Below are 25,292 nucleotides of genomic sequence, written 5' to 3' on the forward strand. Positions count from 1 at the left end.
TGGCACAACACCTTCATGGCCAAGACAGCCCTGTCTTCCAGTTGCACTTAAAAAGCTTGGTGACCCAGGTAAGCAGGCACTGTGAGACTTGGGTGCCTTGTTCTGTGCTCAGGAATCGCTCTGTGGACAGCAGTGGGCACAGATGCTGGGCAGCCCCTGGCCAGGGGACAGCAGGAGGGTCCCCAGGGCAGTGCTGAGCCCGTGGGTACCCACAGATACGGGTATAGCACTGTGGCTATTGGGGATGTGCTGGTGCCAGCTCCTGGCTGCCCTGTGCTGCTGGGTTCAGCAGAAGTAACTGCAGCTCCAGCTCAGGGAAAAACCACATGGCAGGAGCTGCAGTTGCCTTGGGTCACAGCAGTTTTCTCAGCACTTCCCCATTTGTTGCCTCAGGAGACAACTGTTAATCCTCAGAGGTTTTGCAGCGTGTCCATGCTGCCAGATTCTGCCAGTTCATTGACAGTGGCCCTGCAAAACGCTGATGCAGAGGTTTGTAAGCAGTGGAGCTTTTGCTCTCCCCTTAGTGCTGGGCTGTCTGGTGTGTTTTCTTCCTTTCTCAGCACCTCCCATGGTACAGAGAGGTTCCCCTTGGCAGCATTAACCACCTGGAGGCCGTCCCTGAGCTGCACATCTGGCGTCAGCAAGTTGCTGCTTTGAACAGGAGCTTGGAGCCAGCTGGAGACTCTGCTCCCTCACTGCCATGGGGCAGCTCAGCTCAGCTGAAGGGCTGCAAGGCAGCCCAAGAGCTCTTGTTTGAGCATTTCCCATCAGGTTTGGCTCTGTGTGAGGGCAAGTGACTCTGCTGGCTGTCAGCTGCTTGCTCTGAGGCACCTGTATCTGCTGCAAATGTGCATCTCTACCCTTGTTTCTTACAGTTTGCAATCTTGTGGACTGGCTCAAGCCAGCAGAGACTGAGTTGGAGTCCTTGTGCTGAAGCTGCAAGGGCCCAGCATCACCTGAAGTGCCCTGGCACTGCCCATGTTAGTGCTTCCCACCTGACATCTCTGACACAGCCTGCTGCGAGCAACAAGAGCTTTGACCTTCTTGCTTACATCTAATAGTCACGTTCCTGGGCTGCAAAGGTAGATGAGGAGAGACAGAGGAGGGCAAGCAGGGTGCTGACAGTCAGGACTGCAGCCAGGCTCACAGCTCTTTCAGTGGCTGGGGAGCTGGTGTCCTGGAGCACAAGGCAGAGGCAGGGCTGCCTGTTTCTCACCTGCAAGTGCAAACACAAACCCTCTGCTCTCTGCCTGGAGAGCCTCAAGAAGAGACTACTCGAGCTGGGCATCAGCAGCACTGGCATCAGTCTAACTCAGCATGTTTGGAAGAGTTTGCCTTCCCTAGGGAGCAGGAGGGCTGTTTTTAGGCAACAGGAGGACTATATTGCACTGGCAATGGCAGGGAGACCAGCAGGCCCTTTGTGTCCTACGTGATTTGGCCAGCACAGCTAATGCATCACTCAGTAAGTAGCCAGAGAGAAATTACCATATGGTGCAGCCTGCTGTTCCTCTGCTAGAACCAAAACATAGCTGTACTTGGAAGGTGCAGCTTGTTCCTGCTCTGGAGCAGCAGCAGCAGGAGGGAGCAGAGCTGCTGCTGTCTGCTTTGGGGGTTCCAGTCAGCAGAGCTGGAGGTTGAGGCAGGAGCCTCATCTAAGCTGCCCTCAGGCTCCTGTCCATGGGGTCTGGGGACACCTTCCAGGCTCCTAGTTGTGGCTGTGGAGCAAATAGCAGCCTCCTCTTCAGGGTCTGGAGGGAGGGTAGCACAGAATGTTCCCCTTTTCCCCTCTCATATAGCTATGAGCCTGGTGAGGCAGAGGAGCACACTGCCAGTGCCTGGCCCTGCAGACCCCTGTGTGCTCACACCCCTGGGCTCTGTCTCCCAGCACACCAGCGTGTGACATCTCACAGGGGTGAGTAACGAGCCTTGGCTGAGTCTGTTGTGTTTGTGCATCCATGACCAAGCCATCTCCCAACCCTCCTCTGGCTTCTCTTCCTTGTGTGGCCAGAGCAGAGCTGGGGAAGGGGCTGGAGCACAAGGGGCTGGGGAGGGGCTGAGGGAATGAGGTGTTGAGCCTGGAGAAGAGGAGGCTGAGGGCAGCCAGCAGCACTCTCTGACACTCCCTGACAGGAGGCTGCAGGGAGCTGGGGGTCAGACTGCTCCCAAGTAATGAACAAGGGGAACAAGGACAAGGGGAAAGGGGCTCAGGTTGCCCCAGGGGAGGTTGAGGCTGGAGCTGAGGCAGAACTGTTTCCCTGAGAGGGGTGTCAGCCCTGTGCCAGGCTGCCCAGGGAGCTGGGGCAGTGCCCAGCCCTGGAGGGATCCCAAAGCCGTGGGGCTGAGGTGCTGAGGCCGTGGGTCAGTGCTGGGCTGGGCAGGGTGAGGGCAGGGCTGGCACTGCAGCAGCTCCAAGGGCTTTGCCAACCATTAGGCTTCTATAATGCCTCTGGCCCCGGGCTGGTCCTGGCTCTGCTGCAGGGATGGTCAGGCCCATGGCTCCAGGGATGGAGGGGCTGGGGGAGCCAACTGGGAGGAGGGGTTTGGCAGATGTCCCTGTGGTGGCAGCACTGGTGGATCTGGCCCCACTGGTGCTGTAAGACTGAGTTGTTTGCACAGGTCACTAACCTGGGAAGCTGCACAACAGCCCTGTGATGCCCAGCAGGGACACAGCGGGTGGGACTCAGTGTCCTTGTTTGTGTCTGGTTGGTTCCTCCTGAACCCCAGCCCTGCCCTGCTCTCATGCCAGGGCAGAGGCTGCCAGAGGAGCTTTCCCAGCCCTTGGCTGAGTGCTGGGAGGGCAGGGTGTGGGCAGGCAGCTTCCCCTTGCTCTCAGAGGGATGGTGGCTTTGATGGGCTGGTAGTTTCCTCTGGCTCCGCCTGGGCAGGGGCCTGGCAGCAGCAGCCAGGGAAGCTGCTCTGCTTGGAAAAAGCCTCCAAACCCTGTCTGCAGCTGTGGTGGAGGAAGCTGGACTTGGATCATTTGTTTACCAGGGTGAAGACAGAGGTGTGGTGGTTTGACATGGGGATGATGTCAGTGTGGGGTTCTCCCCTGCAGCACCTGCTGCTTTGCACTGAGGGGAACCCTCTGTGAATGAAAGCAGAGAACAGAGCATCTGCCCCCTGGCTGGGCTCAGGCAGCTCCAGCTCTGCACAGGAACCTCCTACAGCCCTGGAGGAAACCCCTTCATTTCTGCCTCTGCACTGCACATCAGTGACACCAACAACAGGACGAGGGGCAATGGGCACAGGCTGCAACACAAGAGATGCCAAAGAAACACAAGGAAGAATTTGTTCCCTGTTGAGGTGAGGGAGCCCTGGCAGGGGCTGCCCAGATGGGCTGTGGAGGCTCCTTCTCTGGAGACATCCCAACCCAGCTGGATGAGTCACTGTGTGCCCTGCTCTAGGTGCTGCTGCTCTGGCAGGGGGGTTGCACTGGGTGAGCTCTGCAGCTCCCTTCCAGCCCTTGAGACTCTGTGATTGTGTGGCCACAGGTGCCCCAAATGCTGGTACAATGAAACAACCCCCTGTCCCAGTGTGGAGTGAGGGGCTGAGCCATGACTCCATTTCCCTACAGACAAATCTCTGCTGGATTGGGGGAAATCTCCAAGGTCATTCTCTGCTTTGCACTGTGACAGCCCTTCCCCACCCTGAGTGTGGGGTTGCTGCTCTCTGGGTTTGTTTAATCCAGGCTCTCTAGGGCAGCAGCTCTTTTGCCTCCAGGAATGTTTAGGGAGGATGTTTCCAAGGCTGTGTAGGGGTGGCCAATCTTTTCTGGCTCAGCTCCTATCAGGGGAAAAGGCTGCTGCAGGTCTGGCCCCACGGCAGAACCCTGCTAATGCAGCTGCCTCTGCTGCCTAAAGCCTTCCTCGAGGTATTTTTAGCTGCACGTAAACTTCAGGAAAAGCTTTCCTGCTGCTGAGCACACTGTGCCCTTTGTTCAGGCTTCTGGGAATAGGGAGGTAATGGCTCAGGCTGGTGTCTTGCACAGCCCTGTCATAGAATCCCACAATCCCAGCATGGTGGGGGCTGGAAGGGCCCTGCAGAGCTGCTCCAGCCCCTGCTAAAGCAGGTTCCCCTGGCTCAGGGGCACAGGAATGTGTCCAGATGGGGTTGGAAACCTCCTGAGCAGGAGCCTCCACACCCTCCCTGGGCAGCCTGGGCCAGGGCTCCCTCAGCTCAACAGTGAAAAGAGTTTTTTCCCTATGTTTAAATGGAACTGTTGGTGTTGCAGCTTGTGCCCATCACCCCTTGTCTTGTCCCATGGCACTAGAGAAAAAAGTCTCACCCCATCCTCCTGATACCCACCCTTTGGGTACTTTTAAATGCTACTGAGATCCCCCCCTCAGGCTTCTCTTCTCCAGACTGAGCAGCCCCAGGTCCCACAGCCTTTCCTCACAAGGAAGATGCTCCAGTCCCCTCAGCATCTTGCTGGCCCTGCACTGGCCTCTCTCCAGCACTTCCCTGTCCCTCTGGAGCTGGGGAGCCCAGCACTGGCCCCAGGACTCCAGCTGAGGCCTCAGCAGGGCAGAGCAGAGGGGCAGCACAACCTCCCTGGCCCTGCTGCCCACACTCTTGTTAGCAGACCCCAGCATGGCAATGGCCCTGTGGGCTTTTTCCCTGGTATTGTGTTGCCAAGCTGCTCAGGGGCTGCCTGGGGCTGGCACAGCCCCCTCGAGTGATGCTGAGCTCCTGCTGACCCAGGCACAGTCTGGAGCTGGTTTGGGCAAAGCTGGTTCAGGAGCAGCTCAGGAAGGAGCTTTCAGAAGGGCCAGTCCTTGTGGGTACCTGTGTGTCGGGGTGGCTGTCACAAGAAGCCATCTCACCTCTGCCTGCTGCCAACAACTGTCACAAAGACAACGTGCCAGTGAAACGAGCACAGGGGGTGTCCTGGACCTTTACTTAAGGGGCTGGAGAGACAGGGGCAACAAGTGCCTTGCCCTGGGTGCTGTGTCCCCTTGCTGCTGGGTGCTGGCCTTGGGCAGCAGATGCAGAACAGCTCTGTCATTTGGAAGTGGAAGCTGAGCCTTTAGGAGCAGAGTAGCCAGCTGGAGACTATGAAAGTAGCTGCCACCTCCTTTCCCACTGCAGGGAGGGACTCAGCTTGGGGCTCACCAACTTTCCACCTGCCAAAGACATGTGGCAAAGGAGCAAAATAGCTTTGTAATCCCAGGTGAGATGGGCATGGATTGTCCACTGTGTCTGTGCCAGGAGGGGCAAACAGGAGCCTGAGGAGCAGCTGTGTGTGGGGTTACTGCCTGCAGTCACCTGGGCTTGCCTGCAGTCCCTGTGGCCTCACTGCACTCAGGAATGTGCCTGAACATACTCAGGAGTCTCCCATCGTTGTCAGGATCAGCTGTTTTTCTTCTTCTTCCTTTTATCAACCCTTAACTTTTAGTTAACCTTGTGAAGTAGCTCTGGCACTGAACTCCAGCACCCCTTCTGCTTTCCTCACCAGTGGCTCTCTCTAACAGTGTGCTGACAAGGATGGGGGTCCCCAGCCAGTGCTGCTGCCCACTGTAGCCCCTCCATCAGCCACCTGCCCAACAGCTTCTGTGCTTGCAGCAGGGGCCAGAAATGCAGGTGTTCAGCTGGAAGCTGGGGCTCTGCAGGCAGAGCTGTTCCCTAGCTGTGCCAGCAACAGGCTGCAGTGGGGTGAGTGTCTGTGGGTGCCTGGTCCAGGCTGCTGGGAAAAACTCTGTGCATGGAGGATCTCAGGACTGGCAAAAAGGTGCTTCTCACCCTTTAGGGGAAGGAGAATGTGGGCTGCAGGGAACAGGTCTGAAAACAAAAGCTACTGCTAATTGCCTGCAGCATCTCTCTGCTTAATGGAGAGGAGAATAGGGCTTGCTGCATTCCCTGGCTCCCTGCTCATGCAGGGCTGGGCTCTGGGCTCTCGTGGCAGTGAGCTGAGTGCTGCTGTGGTGCCCTCAGTCTGTGTGAGCTGCAGCAGGGCACAGCTTCAGGGCTGGCTGCTGCAGGAACTCATCCCTGGCTGTGGAGAGCAGGAACAGCCTGCAGGAGCTGCAGCAGGGTTGACAGGTTGCTCCCTGCCCCAGGCTGTGTGCCAGCAGGGCTCTGGGTGCTCAGGCTTGGTCTGAGCTCTTGGCATGGTCTGCTCTGACCCTTGGGTAGTTCTCACCCAGTGAGTAACTCAGAGGCTGAGCTACCTGTGTGGAAACTGCCCCAGTGCCACCAAGGCACGCAGTGGCTCTGAGAGCTGAACCACATCCTCTGCCAGTGGTGCTGCCATTGGGATGATCCCAACCTTGGAGTCCTCTTGTTCTGCTGGGGGTCAGACACTGTGAACATGAAGTGCTTGTAGGTGCACTGCCAGCCTGGCTGGCTGCTGGGGTACCTGAGCTGGGCAGGAGCTTGACCCAAGTGACTTGTAGGCTCGTGTCACCTGTGGTGTAGAAGAGGAACTTTGTGGAGTCTGTGAGCTCCTGAGGGTCCTGGAAGGGCTGGGAAGTTCCATGCTGCTAGCAGGAGACATGAAATCACTGTCTGCACGTTCATCTGGAGCTCTGCAGGTCAGACAGATGGAAATTACCCAGGTCTTGGTGGAAACTCAATGGCCAGTACCCTCTGGGTCTCCCTTTGCATTGCAGGAGCAGGACTTGCTCCCTCTCCCTTTCCGATGGAGCAAAGTCCCCTTGAAACGCCAAAGCTGCAGAGGATGATGGATCTAAGATGCCTCATAAAAGGCAGAAACCCTCAGAGCAGCGACCAAGCTCCGGGTTAGTCGGGTCATTCACCTTAGCCAGGCTTTAGCCCGTGAGCAGGGCAGCAGCGGCTGCCCGGGCTGTGTGCTGGGGCTGTGCCTGCAGCCGGGATTGCATCTGCAGCCGGGGCTGTGCCTGCGGCCGGGGCTGTGCCTGCAGCCGGGATTGCATCTGCAGCCGGGGCTGTGCCTGCAGCCGGGATTGTGCCTGCAGCCGGGATTGCGCCTGCAGCCGTGATTGCGCCTGCAGCCGGGGCTGTGCCTGCAGCCGGGGCTGTGCCTGCAGCCGGGATTGTGCCTGCAGCCGGGGCTGTGCCTGCAGCCGGGATTGTGCCTGCAGCCAGGATTGTGCCTGCAGCCGGGGCTGTGCCTGCAGCCGGGATTGCATCTGCAGCCGGGGCTGTGCCTGCGGCCGGGGCTGTGCCTGCAGCCGGGATTGCGCCTGCAGCCGGGGCTGTGCCTGCAGCCGGGGCTGTGCCTGCAGCTGGGATTGTGCCTGCAGCCGGGATTGCATCTGCAGCCGGGGCTGTGCCTGCAGCCGGGGCTGTGCCTGCAGCCGGGATTGCGCCTGCAGCCGGGGCTGTGCCTGCAGCCGGGATTGTGCCTGCAGCCGGGGCTGTGCCTGCAGCCGGGGCTGTGCCTGCAGCCGGGATTGCGCCTGCAGCCGTGATTGCGCCTGCAGCCGGGGCTGTGCCTGCAGCCGGGATTGCGCCTGCAGCCGGGATTGCGCCTGCAGCCGGGGCTGTCCCTGCAGCCGGGGCTGTGCCTGCAGCCGGGATTGTGCCTGCAGCCGGGACTGCGCCTGCAGCCGGGATTGTGCCTGCAGCCGGGGCTGTCCCTGCAGCCGGGATTGTGCCTGCAGCCGGGGCTGTCCCTGCAGCCGGGATTGTCCCTGCAGCCGGGACTGTGCCTGCAGCAGGGGCTGTGCCTGCAGCCGGGGCTGTGCCTGCCCTGTGCCTCCTCCTGCTGACCAGCCCGGGGTTTGCATCCGAGCCTGCGGCGTGGAAAGCAGCGGGGACGTGTTCAGGCTGGAGAGATGGGAGGCAGCAAATGTTGCTTCTCTCGGGGAGGACAAAGTGTCGTTTATCCCTCCTGCCTTGGTGCTGCTGGGGGATGTGGCAGAGGGGCAGAGCTGCAGCTTTCTGTAATAAGGCTACAACTGAGTCAAACACCAGCTCATAGCATCCCAGAGTCCCAGAATCCCAGCATGATGGGGCTGGAAGGGCCCTGCAGAGCTGCTCCAGCCCCAGCCCCTGCTACAGCAGGTTCCCCTGGCTCAGGGGGCACAGGAACGTGTCCAGGTGGGGTTGGAAACCTCCTGAGCAGGAGCCTCCACACCGTCCCTGGGCAGCCTGGGCCAGGGCTCCCTCAGCTCAGCACCAAAGGACTTGCTCCTGGTGTTTAAATGGAACTGTTTGTGTTGCAGCTTCATCCCATCACCCCTTGTCCTGGCACTGGGTACAACAGAAAGAAAGTGCTGCCCCATGCTCCTGACACCCACCACTGAGATATCTGTGACTTAATGAGATGCCCCCTCAGTTTCCTTTTCTAGACTAAAAGACTTCTGGGCTCTTTTCTAGCTCCCCAGGCTCCTACCTGGATCTCAGGGGATGTGTGTGTGTGTGTGTGTGTGTGCCTGCAGGCCCAGCTGGGCTGGAGATGTGCACAGGAGTGGCAGAGGGTGGATGGGGCTGGGGACTGAGGCTGTAGCTGTCGTTTTAGCCCTGTGCTGAGTCTCAGCTCTGACCCGTGCCCTGCAGGCTGCCCTTGCAGAGTGGGATGTAGCTGCTGGAGGTTTTAACGTTGTGGAAGTGTTTTCCTGTTGTCTAAGCAGCTGGGCTGAGGTGCTGCAGGTCCTTTTGTGTAGGACTGAGAGATGGACCTCTGGTCTCAGCTCCTGAACACTGCAGTCTGTATGGGGCTTGCTGTGTGGCTGAGGGGCTTGATGCCCACCAGACCTCCTTCCTCAGGCACCCTCAGGCAGTGCCTCTGCTTTCCCAACTTAGAATCACAGAATCACAGCATGGTGGGGGTTGGAAGGGACCTTTAGAGCTCATCCAGCCCAATCCCCTGCAGAAGCAGCTCCCACCTAGATCAGGTCATGCCCCTGTCTGTAGCCAGCCTGAGGAAAGTTAAACATGCAGCATCCCTTCTCTTGCCCTGTGGCAGCAGTCTGGGGCAAACGACTTGCTGTGGCTCTGGGATCCTTTAAACCCTGCCCCAAATGACCTTATTTCCAGGGTATCTTAACATAGAACCAGTTGTTGGGGATGGAGGTGTCTCCTGTCCCAGGGAGAGAGGGATGGCAGCAGATGCTCCTGTCCACTCAAGCTCTGCTCATGGGATCTGGCCCTGCCTGCTCTGCTGTAGGCAGCTGAACAAGTCGTGTGTTGTTCCCCAGGTGGTGGCCTGGCTCCAGCAGATCCCTCTCTCCAGCAGATCACACTGTTCCATGGCTTTCCTTTGCCCCACTCACCTTTTACTCTTGTTTCCCTCAGGGGTCCTGACGGCTGGAGAGCACAACTTTCCCTTCCAGTTCCTGCTGCCAGGTATGACACAGATGCAGGCTGCAGGCACACACAGTCACAGCCTCTGAAGGGCTGGAAGGGAGCTGCAAAGCTCACCCAGTGCAACCCCCTGCCAGAGCAGCACCACCTAGAGCAGGGCACACAGGGACTCATCCAGCTGGGCTGGAATGTCTCCAGAGAAGGAGCCTCCACAGCCCATCTGGGCAGCCTGTAAACCTTCATGTCAGGCCTGGCTTTTGCTGTGCTGGGCAGGACTCGGGCTGGATGGCAGAGGCAGGCTGGCAGCTTGGCCTGGGGACAGCAGAGGGAGGGTAAGGTCAGCCACAGACAGGAGAGGGGCTCAGACAAGCAGATGCCTCAGTGCTGGTGCAAAGCTGGGCCTGAGCTGTCGCTGACACCTCTGCAGTCGTGGCCCTGGGAGCTCTCAGGGTGTGTGCAGGGGTCTGGCCTGTGGCTGCCCAGCCATCCTACACACAGTGTGCTCAGAGTGCTTTGGAACCTGGGCTTGCAGGGGATCCTTTCCATAGAGAGGTTGCAACAAGGTCTCCAAGTGTTCACCCCAGGTCTTTTTTGGGGGAATCCCATGTGCAGTTGCCTCTCAGGTGAAAGAGAAGATGTGTAAAGGGACTGTTTCCAGTTCAGGAATGCTGGGTCTGGCTCAGCCTTATGATCCTTTTCTCTCTCTTGATTCCAGCCTCTGCTCCTACATCATTTGAAGGTCCTTTTGGCAAGGTCCTCCACCAGGTGAAGGCTGTGATAGACACACCTCGCTTCTCCAAGGACTACAAGTGCAACAAGATCTTCTACGTTCTCTGCCCTCTCAACTTGAATGACATCCCTGACATTGAGGTGGGAACACTGGGGTGGCTGGGAAGTGCCAGGGCTCCTGTCTTTGTCCTGTGTGGGGAATAGTGTGCTTGGCTGACTCTCTGGGTGCAGAGCAGGACAAGGATTCCTGCTCTGTCCCACCTTGCATTCAGTCTCTGCTCCAAGTGACTTTTTCAGCTCTGCTACGTGTTGGTTTGAAAGCTTTAGGTGCACTTTCAGCACTCAGAGGTGCTGGCCTGTAGCACCAGGTGCTTGGAGAGACCTGCACTTGGGGAAGTTGCTTTGGAGCAACTAATAAGACAGCAAAACTGAGAGGTTGGAGAAGTGAGAGGCTGGAGAAGTGAGACCCTTTGTGTGTGGCAGCGCTGCGTTGCTGGTTCTTCGTGTCCTCAGACTGGATATTTCTGCTGGCTTTGAGTCTCTTGAGTGTTTTCCTGAAGCCCCTGGCTCTCTCCAGCTAATATCTCTGTCTCCCTGCCACCCTGCAGCAGCCCAACACCATGTCAATCACCAAGAAGTTCAACTACAAGCTTGTGAAAAGCGGCAGCGTTGTCCTGACGGCCACGTCGGATGTGAAGGGCTACACCGTGGGACAGGTGATCCAGCTGCGCACCGCCGTGGAGAACAAGTCTGGCCGGGACACGGGGCCTGTGGTGGCCAGTCTGCTCCAGGTGAGCACCCAGCAGGGTCATGCCACAGCTTCATAGAGTCACAGACTCATTTCAGTTGGCAGAGCCCTTGCAGCCCATGGAGTGCAGCCTCTGTCCCAGCCCCATCACCCACCAGCCCATTGCCCTCAGTGCAGCACCCACCCGGCTCTGAAACCCCTCCAGCAGCTCCCTGGGCAGCCCCTTCCAATGCCCGACAGCCCTGGCACCAAAGCAATTCCTCCTCACATCCAGCCTCAACCTCCCCTGGAGCAACCTGAGGCTGTTTCCTCTTGTTCTGTTGCTTGTTATGGGGAGAACAGACCCACCCCCACCTGGCTCCAGCTTCCTTTCAGGTGGTTTTAGAGAGTGAGAAGGTCTCCCCTGAGATCCCTTAGCCCTTCCTCAGCTGAGACATGCTTCAAACCCTTTCCCAGCTTGGCAGCCCAGCTCTGGATCCTCTCCAGCACCTCCATGTCCTTCTTGTAGAAAGGAGCCCAAAACTAGACACAGGATTTGTGGTCTCACCAAAGCCCAGTCCAGGGAAATGATCAGCTCCCTGCTCCTGCTGCTGCTTCACCCCTCTGAGGCCTTTGTGACACTGGGGCAGTTCTCACCAGTGAGCATCACTAGGAGTTGGCAGCCAGAATCCAGACCTTTATCTTGCTCTGTTTCTCTCTGCCTTCCTGGAGAAAGAAGTGGTAGAACTTGCCTTGTTCCTACCATCCCAGTCTATAATGGGATGAAGGGTGTTTCTGCTCTGTGATATGCCCATTAGGTTTGTGCCTGTGCTTATTTGACAAAGCAGTTGGTGGGTTTGTGTCCTGACTTCTGTTAGTGGGAGACAGAAGCCTATCCACACCTGTGTGCTAGCTGTGTGCTCTCCTGTGCAGAAAGTGGCTTATAAGTCCAAGCGCTGGATTTACGACCTGAGGACCATTGCAGAGGTGGAAGGCTCCGGGGTAAAGGCCTGGAAACACGCTGAGTGGAAGGAGCAGATCCTCGTGCCTGCACTGCCCCAGTCCATTCTGCAGGGCTGCAGCCTCATACACATCGACTACTACATCCAGGTGGGTACAGCAGTGCTCCTGGGGAGCTCCTCTGGGCTCTGCTGCAACTGCTCTGCTTCCCTTCTGGGCTTGAACCATACAATCGTTTGGTTGGCAAAGCCCCTGAAGCTGCTGCAGTGCCAGCCCTGCCCTCACCCTGCCCAGCCCAGCACTGACCCACGGCCTCAGCACCTCAGCTCCAGGGCTGGGCACTCCCCCAGCTCCCTGGGCAGCCTGGCACAGGGAAACAGTTCTGCCTCAGCTCCAACCTCAACCTCCCCTGGGGCAACTTGAGGCTGAGCTCGTGTGGGGCAGCCCTCACAGGGCAGTGTGTAACAAAGAGGATGCCACTGTTTTTCCTTCTCTTCCAGGTTTCTCTCAAGTCACCAGAGGTTTCAGTCACTCTCCCCATTTATATTGGCAACATTGCTGTGAACAGGGTGCCCCTGAGCCCGTCCCGCTCCGTGCAGCACATCCCGTCTGCCGTGGTGCCCAGCGCCCCCCCGGAGGAAGAGGAGGCTGCCAGCGGTTATCACCCCATGGACAATGTCTCCATCCCCACCAAAAGCCATTCCCAGCAGCAGCCCTTCAGCTATGCCCCAGGACTGAGCTTCCAGGAGATCAGGGTGGACTCAGAGCAGACGGGCTCCCCAAACCATCCCACGCTCTGCCTGTCCACGGGAGCCACCGTCCCCTACTACGCCGAGGGCACCGTGGTGCCCGTGCCCACAGCCAGCTCCCTCATCCTGCCTCCCGAGTACAGCACCTGGGGATACCCCTATGGTGAGCTCCTGAGGGCTGCCAGCCTGCCCAGACTCTGCTGGCAGTGAACTGGGTGGGAGAACAGGGATGTCAGCCTGCCCAGGGGATCCTGACATCTCTGCTCCCTTCAGCCTCCCAGCTGTAAAAGCCGACTGGCTGTTCCCACGTCTCCTCTCCTGCCTGCCCTGGGCTCATCCTCAGAGGAACTCCCTGCACTTAAATGAGCTTTCAGCCTCCCACTGATACAAGAACTTCTTGGCCTGTGGTGAGGCTGGTGGGAGCAGAGCCAGGGGAATGATGTCACTGAAATCTTCTGCCTGCCTTGGAGTGTGCCTGCAGCTGGGCTGGAGACACGAGCTGTGGGAGTGGGAGCTGAGACACTGTCCAGGGTGGAAAAGCTTGGGGAAATCCCAGTGTGCAGGGTTCCTGGAGCCATGCTTGTCCCAGGCAGCTGGGGTGGCAGGGGCCAGCAGTGCCTGTCAGCTCAGTCCTGCTCAGACCACCCCAGCACTGGGGCAATGAGACGCTCAGTCTGTCCCTCAGCCCCAGCCTGGGCACAGGCAGCACAGCTCAGCTGTGATCTGGGGGTGCTGGAGTACAGGAGGATGTTGGGGAAAGAAGGGGAGGAACAGGATTTTGAGGTGTTGATTTTAACCCCTGGAGACATCAGGACAGGGGAGGGACTGGCTGACTCAAGTTCTGCATGTGCACATTGTATTTCATTGGGGCAGGGTGTAGGGCCCTGTGTGCACAGCCCTCAGGGTGCTCCACTCACACAGGCCAGGCTGAGGGCAACCTCCCACACACCCACCATAACCTCTCTTATCCTTTCTTTCCCCCACAGAGGCTCCTCCATCCTATGAGCAGAGCTGCAGCAGTGCCAACTCCAGCATCAGCAATGGCAACTAGTCCCCCCTGCTCCGAGCCCCCTGGCACTGCCCCTGGCGCCGTGGGTCACCTGCCACCTGCACACTGGTACAGCACAAGGCATCTCTTGATCTCTCTGGCTGCTTGGTGGGGGAAATGGCACATCCCAGCCTGGGCTTTTGAAGTCTCTTTCTAGGGAGGTGATGGGGGGGAAGGAGGAAACCAAAAGAGGGCAGCCAGAGCAGCCTGTGTGGGTGTGTAGGAGAGATGTGGGAAACCAAACCATCTCCTGCTGCTGCACCAAGTGCTGGAGAGCTGGTGTTGCCCCAGGGATGCCCTGTGCAGCAGCCTGAGCTGGTGTTGCCCAAAGGATGCCCTGTGCAGCAGCCTGAGCTGCTGTTGCCCCAGGGCTGCCCTGTGCAGCAGCCTGAGCTGGTGTTGCCCAAAGGATGCCCCAGAGATGCCCTGTGCAGCAGCCTGAGCTGGTGTTGCCCCAGGGATGCCCCAGGGATGCCCTGTGCAGCAGCCTGAGCTGGTGTTGCCCCAGGGATGCCCTATGCAGCAGCCTGAGCTGGTGTTGCCCCAGGGCTGCCCTGTGCAGCAGCCTGAGCTGGTGTTGCCCCAGGGCTGCCCTGTGCAGCAGCCTCCCATCCAAGTACTGTAGTCAACACTAACTGCTTTACTATCAAAGTACCTGCGATGCCTTACCTGAAGTGCTCCTGACTTGGCATGTCTCCACTGTAGGCAAAGGCTGGGCTGTGTGGACTTTCTCTTCTCTCTTAGGGGCCACGTGCTCTCCAAAAATGGTTTTGGCAGCCCTTTCTCCTTGTCCTGTAGGTCCTAAGGGCAGCTGAAACAGGAGGTTTCTTGGAGTAAGCGTGTTTGGAAGGTCAGGGTCTCTTGAAAAGCCAAAAGCACAAGCCCTCACTGTAGCTGTGCTGTGGGGTGAGTGACCAGCAGCCTTTGGCCCTGGCACTGGGCTGCAGCACTGCCTGTGAGCTGGGAGGAGAGCAGGCCCTGGCTCAGGGAGATCACAGCTCAGGAGGCCCTGGGGAGGTGTGGAGGGAGAGCCTGGTGTCACTGTGGTCTTTCTCAGCAAAGGAGCTTCTCTCTGCAAAGCCCTGTGGGACATACTCCTTCCTCCCTGGCTGCTCCACCACAGCATGAGCAGCCTGAGACAGGCCCCAGTGCCCTGTGTGCCCCCTCTGCCTTCCCGCACAGGGTGCCCCCTCCATCCTGGCTGCCTTCTGTGGGCCACAGTTCCATGACAATCAAGTTACAAAAGTCTGTCCAATGCTACCTCTGAGTCTGCCCAACGGCCCTGTGTGTGGCAGCCCTTCCCTCAGGGCTCAGCCCTGTGTGTGGCAGTGGTGTGTGCTCCCAGGCAGTGTGGGAGGGTGCCTGGCCCAGGGGCTGCTCAGCCTGGGGAGTGCCTGACCTGGCAGATACTCAGCTCAGGAGGTTCTCAGCCTGGGGGCTGCCTGGCCTGGAGATGCTGGACCCAGGGGATACTCAGCCCAGGGATGCTGGGCCTGGGGGCTGCTCTCCCCATGAGCCACTGCTGCTCTCCTGAGCTGCCTCTCGAGCCACAGCAGGATGCAGAAGTGAGTAAGTGAACACAAAGTGCTGCTGCTCATTCCCAGCCTTTGCTGGTCCTGGTGGGTTGGGGGAAGGAGCTGCTGGATGTCAACCAACATCTTTCCTTTGTGCTTCCCCTTCACCTCTGCTCCTTGTTCAGCTTCTTTAGTATTGACTGCTCAAGCTGAGGAAAGCCCAAAGCTGGTAGTGAAGAGCCACAGGAATCCAGCTACAGCTGAAACTGTGGCCTGCAGACCTGTGGGCACTGTCCCCTGTGGGCACTGTCCCCTGTGGGCACTGTCCCTTGTGGGCACTGCCCCCAGGCTGCCTCACACTGAGCAGGGCAATACCCACCCAAGCCCTCTGCCTCTGCCTCCCCATCCCAGCCCTGGGCTGCACACCCCTGGCAGGCAGCTGGGCACAAGCCCTGCTTTGCACCCTTTCTTTGCAAAGGCTTTTGGTTTGATTTGGGTTTGATTTGGGGCTTTTGGTGAGTGTTGAGCTGCTTCAAGGGTAGTGTAGAGCAAGGTGCCGTGCTGGGCAGCGCTGGCACCACCCTCTCCCGTGCCCATGGAACCATTGTCATTGCCCCAGAGTATCTGTCTATATATATATATATATGAGATGAAGTTTTGTTTTTAATGATTGAATTCATAAAGACACATTTTAATGCTGTATTTAATAAATTATTCTAAGAGAACTGCTGTGCTGCTTCATCCATTGCCAGTGGCTGCTCCATGTGCCTCTCCATGCCCAGGGACCCACCTCGCTGCTTCCTCACAAAGCAAAGCAGGTTTCACTGCCCCCAGGAAGGATGGTGACTTCTGCCAAGGCAGCTCAGGGGGAAGGAGCACAGTGCAGCCTGACCATGGTGCAGATAGCTGGAGGGAGTTTGGTGCTGTGTGAGCTCAGCTCTGGAGGGAGCAGCCACTTCCCCAGCCTGGTGAAGCAGCAGGAGCCCGTGCTTTGGCCCAGGGCTTTTGGGCAGTGCTCTGCCCTGACTGGAGAGGTGGGCTGGAGAGTGGACTCTGCCTTCAGGAGGATGGAGGTGCAACAGCCAAGGTCTGGCTGGAAGGGCTGGAGAGGCCTGTGCCCTCTCCTAAAGAACTGGAAGGAGGCTCCTCCCCACACCCACAGTTTGGTGCTGCTGTGGCTGAAGCTCGGAGGTGTCCCCTACATGTCATCACTCCAGGTAGCCTGAGGTGTGATCTGTGTCTCAGACACAAGAGTCATTCACTCTCTGCTCAGCCTATGCCTCTGCCTAGCTTTCATGATCTAACTCTCCATTGTGTGGTGGTGTCTGCCTGCATGAAGGGCTTTCCTGACACACACAGCTCAGCCAGGTGCTTGTTCATTTCTAACACCACAGCTCTTCCCCACTCCTCCTCCTCTCCCTCCTGCTTGCTTGGATCTGTCTTTCCTTGCTCACCCTGTAGTTCCTGTGCCCTGTCCCTGCTGTCAGCAGTAGGTGTCTCTTCTTCCAGGCCTCAGCCCAAATCCTTTCCACACCTCTGGAATAACCCCAGTGCTTCTGGATGTGCTGGGTTGGGCTACAGGCTCCTGCCCCTGCAGGGTCAGGGAGAGGCAGCCTGGCCTGGGACTGGGTTCCTGGCTCTTTGTTCTCCATCCCCCAAGCTGAGCTGCTGGGGAAGTGTCCAGTTCATGTTTCTTGGCTGGAAAACTCAAACTCAAACTGTATTTGCTGCAGTCTGGTCCTTCAGCACTTCTTGCCATACTTGGAGCCCCCATTGCAAAGCAAAGGAGCAAGTGGGCAAACTGCACTGAGGAGGAATGTCCATCCCCACGGGTTGCTGGGGAGGGAGCAAGAAGGAGCCAGACCTCAGGGTGGTCCTTGTTCCTTTGGATGCCTGGGCTGGCATCCAGCCTCTCCCAGCCCTGTGAGGTGACTGTGGCCAGGGTGCAGCAGGGAGTCACCCTGAGTGTGTCTCTGAGCCCCTTCTCTGTTGTGCAGGAGGGCAGAAATAGCTGGTGAAGGGCTGCTGCCCCTCAGCCCTGCCTGAGCCCCACGGTGCTGGGCAATCAAAGCCTGACACAAAGAGCTTGGTTTGTGTTTCACAGACCCCTTTGGAATGGCCCAGGGCTACAGGACAGACAACTCAGTCCAGCTCTTCTTAAACCTCCCCCAGTTGTGGCCTCAGGGTGCTCTGGTGAGTGTGCTGGTGAGGACACACCTCCAACACTGTGTCAGTGCTGGGCCCCTCACTCACTGCCACAGGGACACTGAGGGGCTGCAGCCTGGCCAGAGCCGGGCACAGAGCTGGGGAAGGGGCTGGAGCACAAGGGGCTGGGGAGGGGCTGAGGGAATGGGGGTGTTGAGCCTGGAGAAGAGGCTGAGGGGAGACAGCAGCACTCTCTGACACTCCCTGACAGGAGGCTGCAGGGAGCTGGGGGTCGGGCTCTGCTCCCCAGCAATGAATGACAGGACAAGGGGAAATGGGCTGGAGTTTCCCCAGGGGAGGTTGAGGCTGGAGCTGAGGCAGAACTGTTTCCCTGAGAGGGGTGTCAGCCCCTGTGCCAGGCTGCCCAGGGAGCTGGGGCAGTGCCCAGCCCTGGAGGGATCCCAAAGCCGTGGGGCTGAGGTGCTGAGGCCGTGGGTCAGTGCTGGGCTGGGCAGGGTGAGGGCAGGGCTGGCACTGCAGCAGCTTCACACAATGATTCTGTGACTCTCTGGCAGCAAGATCCTCAGGGTTCCAAGTGTTCTGGAGGAGCACAATGGGGCTAAAGCCAATGTCTGGTGTGAGTATGGCCCCATCTGGAGAGGGTGGCTGGACAATCCCTCTGGCCTCTGGCTCGCTGCCGTGTCTCTGCAGCCTCTCATCCTCATTAAATCCTGGGGAGCTCCTGGAGGCCCTGGCTCACCCCTCGCTCATCCTTTGCTCCTCTTTCTGGTCTCTGGAATAAAGAGGAAGAGAAGCCCATTTTCCAAGCCCTGCTCTGGGTAAGAAACTCCAGCACACAGGAATTGATTCCAGTTCCTGGCTCCAAGGCTTTTGAAGCATTTGGGGTGGTTTGCAATGGGGAGGGGAAGTGGTGGGATGTGACTGAGGCCCATCAGTTGCTTCCATACTCAGCATTCAATGGAAAATACCAAACCCATCATCTGCCCCTTGTTATTTTCCCCCTGCTGCTTCATTTTCATCCTTCATGGTTCTGTTCTTGTCCCACTGCCCACACATGCAGCTCCCAGAGCTTTGGCTGTGTCTGTGGTTGTGTCCTGCTGACCTCTGCGTTGGCATCTGTTGTCCCTCTGCCTGCAGGAGGTGGGGAGGGGGGCAGGGGGTGCAGAGGCTCCTCTTTCTGCTGGACAGCGATTCCCTTTTTTAGCTTTCCACTGAATTTCCAGCAGTTTTGTACAAGTGAGTATTTTTCTGCTAAGGACTTTTCCAGCTGAGCCAGTGCAAGAGGAGCTGAAGGGTGTCCCTTCTGTGTTCTGAAGCATTTCCAACTCTCAGCATCAGGAATGTCCCATCTCTGATGGGGGAAACCCCTCAAGACTTGTGCCCTTTCTTGTACCAACACTCATGGCTGCAATTCTTTACTCCTGTGGTTTTCTTGACAGATTTGAGGGGTTTATACAGTCTCTGTGATGGTTCTGTACAACCTAAGACTTCAATTTATTACTGGGGTTTTGAGATGTAAACTGGCAGTTTAACGTTTACCACAGCTTTTGGAGAGTATTTTTGTCCTGAGTTTTAAACCACCAAGTGTAAAGGACTGAAAGATGTCAATAAAGGCCTCTGTTTGTAAGACCTTGTGTGCTTTTCCTCGGGGTGGGTGTGTGATGAGCACCATCTGCACCAGCACAGCGGGCCTGGAGTGGGGGCTCGGGCTCAGGAGCTGATTTATAGCCAGTGCTCAAGCACAGCCACGTCTCCTTCGACTTGGGCTGGGCTGATCTAAGCTGTCCCTTGCTGTCATGATGGGGAAAAGTCCATCTGGAAGGACCAGGCCCCGGACAGAGGAAGCAGTGGGATGGTCTCTGCCTGCTGGCAGCCGGCCACAGGCCACGGCCCCGCTGCCTGTGAACTGGGGTTGAGCCCCCGCTCCCTGCTCTGCTGCTCCTCTCGGGGCTTGCAGCAGCTGCTGCTGGAAGATGAGTTGTCCATGGCAAAGCAGATCTCGTCCTTGCTTTAAGTAGCAGCTGAGCCTAAGGGAGTGGAGCTGCAGGGCCTGAGGTGGGACGGGAGCAGTGGCAGGTGGCCCCTGGGCTGAGAGCTCTGCGTGTTCCCCGTGATTTCTGCTTCTCACAGGAGCCTCTTCCCTCCGTGATGGCCCAGGGGGGTTTATCCCAGCGACTGCAGCATCTCCAGCTGCAGCTGAGAAAGATGGAGCCCCAGCAAAGGCAGGGGGAGAGGTGCCACCGGGGCCTGGCTGAACGTCCTGCCTCACTGACAGCCCCCAAAGGCACGAGGTGTGCAGGGAGCAGGAGTGTGGTGATTTGTAGGCGGCGGGTGAGTCCCTCCCTCCCATGTGGAGGATGCTCAGTGCAGGGTGATGCTGCCCCTCGCCAGAGACCTTCCTCGACGTGCTGGTGGGTTTCGCGTGGGGAACTGTCACCCCACCCCGAGGGGAGCCAAGGGGAGGGACACCCACGCTCGGGTGCTCAGCCCCTTCCGCAGTGCTGGAAGCCACGGGGCCCCTCTGGGTGCCCCCAGGCCGCGGGAGGCCCGGCGGGGCCATGCTGGAGGCCCTTAGGGCCCGGGGACTCTTATTTTGACCGCGGCGGGACCGGGCGGGGGCAGCAGCGGCCGCTCGGGCCGGGGCCGCGCTCCGGGGCCGCGCTCCCGCCCCCTCCGTCCGCTCTCGCCGCGCCTTGAGGCCGCTGCCCGAGGCACGGACGGGTCTCTCGGGGTGCCTCGGGGTGCCTCGGGGTGCCTCGGGGTGTCTCGGGGAGTGTCAGCCGCCCCGGGAGGGCTCCGCAGCGCCGCGCTGGGGTTTGGCTCGGCAGGGCCGGGAAGCACCGTGGGTCCCAGCGGGGCTGTGCCGGGCTGTCACCCCCCCGGGGAGGCCGAGGATCGATGCTCGGCGGGGGCTGGAGAGCGCCTGGCCCGGGATGGGCTCCCTGGGGCCGAGGTCACTGTGTTGTCAGAGCTTGTGGCGGACGCAAAGCCGCCGGGTTTGTGCGGGCACCGGTGGGCAGCGCCGCGCTCTCCCTGCAGCCAGCCCGGCTTCGGCCCGTGCCACGGAACGCGTGTGCCCATGCAGCCGTGCCTCTCGCCCCTCCGGTGCCAAAGGAGCTGTGCCAAGCAAGGAGGGGACCGTGTGTGAACACTCGAGAGAGATTACGCTTCCTCCGAGTGTAATCCTGGCACCAGGGGCTGCGGAGAAAGTCTCCCGAAGGAGCTGGGGACCGTTGCCCCCAGGGCTTGGGTCACTGCAGGCTGCAAAGAGAACAAACCCTCCTGTCTGCCCACGGCTGCGGGAGGTCAGCCCACGGGACCCAGGGAGGGAGCTTTGCTCCTCAGGAAAGCTGAGAGTAAATGGACGTCGGGGCAGTGGAAGGCTCCTGTTTGTCTCCAAGGAAAAACACGCCTCCCTGCTGGGGAAGCTGGTGCAGTGGTGTCTGCGCGACCCTGTGTCTGCCCGACCCTGTGTCTGCCCGACCCTGTGTCTGCCCGACCTGCTGTGTCTGCCCGACTTGCTGTGATGTCCCGACCTGCTGTGATGTCCCGACCTGCTGTGATGTCCTGGGCTGGCATCCAAAGCAGCTTTAGGACCAAGGAGCCCTTGGGGGTGCTTATCTCCCCCCTTGCAGGATCCTGCTGTGGAAGAGCGCATTACTTCGCAGTCATGGATGTAGGGGGCTGGACGTTAGGAGAGGGCCGGTGGGATTTGGGAGGCTGGAAGCATTTGCTGTGGGTGCTGGGGTATGGGAAGGGGAGTGAAGTGGCTGGAAATTATCCCCTCACACATGACCCTCTGCTCCTCCCTCCCTGGCACATCCATCCCAGTCTTTCAGGTGAACGCCTGCTACCTCACGTGCACAAGAATAACACACAAGTGGGAGAAATTACACCAGGAGGTTTTCAGAGGGTACCTTTTTGGCAGGAGGGTGAAGGGGCTCTGATCCCGGCGGTGCTCAGGCTCTTGGGAGGGGCTGGGTACGGCCAGGGCAAGGTTAGCACGCTCGGAACCGGCCCCACGGTGTGAGGGGACGCGGCTGCTGCCTCGAGGGCTCTCGGTACAAGCGGCGGATCGCGGGGTGTCGGTGAGGCCGTGTGTGGGGGCCCTGTCCCGGGCTCGGCCCCTCCTCAGCGCACCCCCAGCCCCGCTGCAGCCGTACAGCCGCCTCCTGACGGGCGCCGCCATGCTGCCGTACGGCCGCGGGGGCCGCCATGTTGGCGTACGGCCGAGGAGCCTCGCTGGAGGCCGCCATGTTGGCGTACGGCCGAGGAGCCCCGCTGGCGGCCGCCATGCTGCGGCGCGCATGCGCGCATGGCCGCCGAGCGTCTCCATTGAGAAGAATGAGGGGAGAGAGGCGGAGCCAAGGCGCGAGGAGTCGCCAGGGGGCGGGGCTACGCTCCGGGGCTCCGGCCATGGCCACAGTGGATGCCGAGGTGAGTGAGAGCGGCGGCGTCCATCTGCCCGGGCGGGTGGAAGGAAGATGGGGGAGCGTCGAGTGGTATCGCCCAGGGCCAGGCGGGTTCTGTCGGAGGCCGGGAGGGGGGCCGTGCCACCGCCGCCCCATGGTTCAGTCCAACTCCTCTGAGGGGAAGAATGTGGGAGCCGCTGCCATTGTGTGTAGGGGGGCCCGGGACTCTGTATAAGTAACACCCCTCCGCGGTGAGTCAGTGGTATGGGCCATACAGGTTCCGGGGTTCCCCCCCAATGGGAGCGAATGAGTGTGGCGGAGGCGGGGGGGGGGGAGCGGCGAGCGCGCCATCCACGTTCCGGGGCCTCCCATGCGGCGGGGCGCCGGGCGGCTCCATCCAGAGCCCGGGGCCGGCCGGGCGCGGCGGCGGCCGGGCCGCTGCTATGAGCCATGCAGGGTCCCGGGCGGCAGGCACGCGCCCGTGTGGGGGCAGGCGTGAGCCATGCAGGGTCCCGGGCCCCGCGGCGGCCCCGGCCCGCGGCCGCAACCCGCCCCCGCAGCGGCGCGGCGCGAAGGGAGGAGCTGCGGGGCCCCGCCCGGCCCGGCCCGGCCCCACGGCACCCGCCCCACGGCACCCGCCCGGCCCGGCCCGGCCCCACGGCACCCGCCCCACGGCACCCGCCCCACGGCACCCGCCCCACGGCACCCGGCCCGGCCCCACGGCACCCGCCCCACGGCACCCGCCCGGCCCCACGGCACCCGCCCCACGGCACCCGCCCCACGGCACCCGCCCCACGGCACCCGGCCCGGCCCCACGGCACCCGCCCGGCCCGCCCCACGGCACCCGCCCGGCCCGGCCCGGCCCGGCCCCACGGCACCCGCCCCACGGCACCCGCCCCACGGCACCCGCCCCACGGCACCCGCCCGGCCCACGGCACCCGCCCCACGGCACCCGCCCCACGGCCCCGCCCGGCCCGGCCCCACGGCACCGGCCAAGTGGCCCTGGGAGAGGCAAGCTCCGAGCTCCCCGGCAGGCCCCGCGGCCCGGCCCGGCCGCTCAGTGCCCTTCGCTGCGGGAGGCCCAGCAGCCGGGCTGGGCAGCGGTCGGGCGGGAGCGGCCGCCGGCCCCGGGGGCTGCCGTGAGCGGGGCCTGCGGGGGCTTCTCCGGCGTCTGCTGCCGAGGCACCGGCCCCACGGCGCTGCCGGTCCCGTGGCTGGTGGCGCGAAGGGCAGTGGGCACGGGGCTCGAGGAAACACCCGAACAACAGCCACACGTCCCCTCCCCGCAGCTCGCCGTGTAATGACAATTAGCCGTAATTAGCCAGACCCCTGAACGTCCCCGGAGAGCAAGGCCGCAGCGCTGCCCGCTCGGGAAGCCGTGTGAGAGCACTCGGAGCTGAGACACCTTCTGCACTTGCAGCGTCTCCTTGTGCCACGACGAAACTTTCCCCCGGGTTCTGTTAGAGAACAGAAACTCCCGTGTGTGCCCTCAGGTAGCACCGGAGAGCAGCTGGCTGCTGAGGCTTCGCATGCACAAAGAGCAACGGGGCAATAACACAGGTGTGCATTCATACACAAACCAGAGGGGAGCTGGAGGGGAGCGGCTGCTCTGTAACTGTGCCACAGCCTGCCTCAGCTTCCCCTCTGAAACACGGCCTTGGGAGGCTGTGCTGCAGCAGGGCACGGCTGCCCTGGGGGGATGAGGTTTGTAACGGTCACACAGGTGGCAAGGGCAGTTCTTAGTGCAATGCTGTAGACAGCTCGAATTGATGATCCTGCCATCTTCGGTGGGAGTTTTGCTTTATGCTTTCTGTTCCATTGCAAGTGCATCTCAGGGCCTGATCCTGCTGCCCTCCCTTTGTGCTTTGAAGATCAGATGTTAATCTTGCCAAGTGACAGAGGAACCAGCCCTCAGGTGCGTCTGTGACTCCGTGGTCTGGTTGTGCCTTCAGCTACCTCGCTGTGATTGCTTTCAGGAGATTGGCATGGCAGGAGTTGGCTCACAGCTCATTGCTCTTAACACACAGGTTAGTCTTAGCACTGCATATACACACTTTTTATTTTGGGAAGCATCTCCCAGGAGTCTCACCTGGGTCTGTATGCAGGGCATTAAGAAACATTGCTCTTGGAGTCAGGCTTAATATGCACAGATGTTGCTGTGGATTATGGGCAGGGGATGGTGACTCATTTGGAGTTTAATTCCTCCCCTCCCCCATAAATTCATTTAAATCCAAGGCCATAACTGCCTTTGCTTTATACCCCTCTGAGGCCAGAGGGGAGGAAGTTGGTATAAATCAGGCTGGTACTGCAAAGACCAGAGGAGATGCTCTTTGATTGCTCAGAGCTGGTGGGGGAAAGCAAGGAGTAACATCCCACTGGCATCCCGTGGTGCAGAAACGAGGGATTGTTTCACTTGGTCAAGGGAGGTGCAGAGGTGTGTTCCTGAGAGGAGATACTTGCTCAGATGGGTTAGAAGAGTGCTGTCAGTATCTCCAGGGAGTGTCCACACCGCCTCTGCAGACAAAGTTGCTGGCAGCCTGTTAAGACAAAAGCATCCAGTACAAGACAGCTTGTTGCTAAATCTTAGTGTTGATGAGTGAGAAGCTCTCTGAGCACCAAGTTCTGCTTCAGTTCTGAGCTGTAAACTTCAGTGGTTGTTTTTTTCTGCCTGCCTTACTCAGAGCCTATCCCAGGTAATCACAGAGTGGTAGGGGTTGGAAGGGACCTTTAGAGATCACCTAGTCCACCTCCCCTGCTAAAGCAGGACCACCTAATCTCTCTGCTTTGGGCAACAGTTGAGCTGCTGTGCTGCAGTTGTGAGGTGCAACAACCACATTGCTGCAGAGAAGCCTGGTCTTGCTGTTGGTTTTCTTTAGCAGGTGTCTTTTATCTAGTCCAGTTTGAGGCTTTTAATGTATTTTAGACTTAGTGTGAATACATCACTAAAGGTTAAAGGAAGTGAGTTTCATAGAATCACAGAATCTTAAAGGTTGGAAGGGACCAGAGCAGCACCACCTAGAGCAGGGCACACAGGGACTCATCCAGCTGAGTTGGAATGTCTCCAGAGAAGGAGCCTCCACAGCCCATCTGGGCAGCCCCTGCCAGGGCTCCCTCACCTCAACAAGAAGTGTGCTGTGATAGTGCAGGTTCACTGAATTCCACGCTGCTGCTCCAGTTCACACCAGTTCAGTGAAGAGGCTCAGCTAACCTTGTGTGTGTGTGTTTCCTAAAGTGATAGTTTGGTGTGAGCTTGAAAAAGGAGGTTTCCAGCCACGGTGATTTTGCTGAGGCTGGTGCTGAGCCGAGGAAGGCCAGTGCCGTGTGCTGAGCAGGCAGTGAGGTGCGTGTGTGGCTTTGAATGAAGTGCTTCTCTTCAGAAGTCACACTGCACTTTTCATCATTTTCCCCCTCCTATCTGTTCTGATCTGTAACACCTTTTTTTTCCTTCCCCCTGAAGATGCAGCTTTGATCTTTAAAGCAAAGCCACGGCACGCAAGCCACACAGAGGACAGATTTCCCTGCTGCTCAGCACCCTCAGCCGAGGCCCCGGTGAGCTCAGCACCCGGCAGCTCCCGTGGTCGCAAGCCAAGGGCTCACCAGGCTGAGCAGCTGCTTTGCCCTGGCTTTGATGCTGCTCTCAGCCCCTCAGGCAGCTGGTGCCGGGAGCTCTGTGGCAGCCCCTCCGCCTGCTCAATGAACTCCCGACCGGATTAAGGGGCAACATTCGCTCGTGTCAAAGCGCTTCCTATTCAGGGCTCC

At 59.5% G+C, this 25,292-nt stretch overlaps 2 protein-coding genes across 4 annotated transcripts in view; both read left to right on the forward strand.

Annotated features, from left to right (window-relative positions):
* ARRDC1 (arrestin domain containing 1) overlaps positions 1-17,245 on the forward strand; it is a 40,983-nt gene extending 23,738 nt beyond the window's left edge. For both annotated transcript variants that reach the window (XM_062011862.1, XM_062011863.1), the window contains 6 exons: positions 9,220-9,270; positions 9,944-10,098; positions 10,566-10,748; positions 11,618-11,794; positions 12,145-12,556; positions 13,380-17,245. In XM_062011862.1, coding sequence (XP_061867846.1) covers positions 9,220-9,270; positions 9,944-10,098; positions 10,566-10,748; positions 11,618-11,794; positions 12,145-12,556; positions 13,380-13,444 — 1,043 coding nt within the window. In that variant the 3' untranslated portion in view covers positions 13,445-17,245. The remainder of the gene's footprint in view (positions 1-9,219; positions 9,271-9,943; positions 10,099-10,565; positions 10,749-11,617; positions 11,795-12,144; positions 12,557-13,379) is intronic.
* Positions 17,246-21,474: 4,229 nt separating this feature from the next.
* Positions 21,475-25,292, forward strand: part of EHMT1 (euchromatic histone lysine methyltransferase 1) — a 144,524-nt gene continuing 140,706 nt past the window's right edge. The window contains exon 1 of one of the 2 annotated variants that reach the window (XM_062011612.1): positions 21,475-21,558. In XM_062011612.1, the coding sequence (XP_061867596.1) occupies positions 21,538-21,558 (21 nt within the window). In that variant the 5' untranslated portion in view covers positions 21,475-21,537. Of the gene's footprint in view, positions 21,559-23,503; positions 23,561-25,292 lie in introns of those variants that run through there. The other variant, XM_062011609.1, reaches the window with a different exon arrangement.

The sequence above is a fragment of the Colius striatus genome, chromosome 19 (genome assembly GCF_028858725.1).
Source record: "Colius striatus isolate bColStr4 chromosome 19, bColStr4.1.hap1, whole genome shotgun sequence".
Classification (NCBI taxonomy): domain Eukaryota; kingdom Metazoa; phylum Chordata; class Aves; order Coliiformes; family Coliidae; genus Colius; species Colius striatus.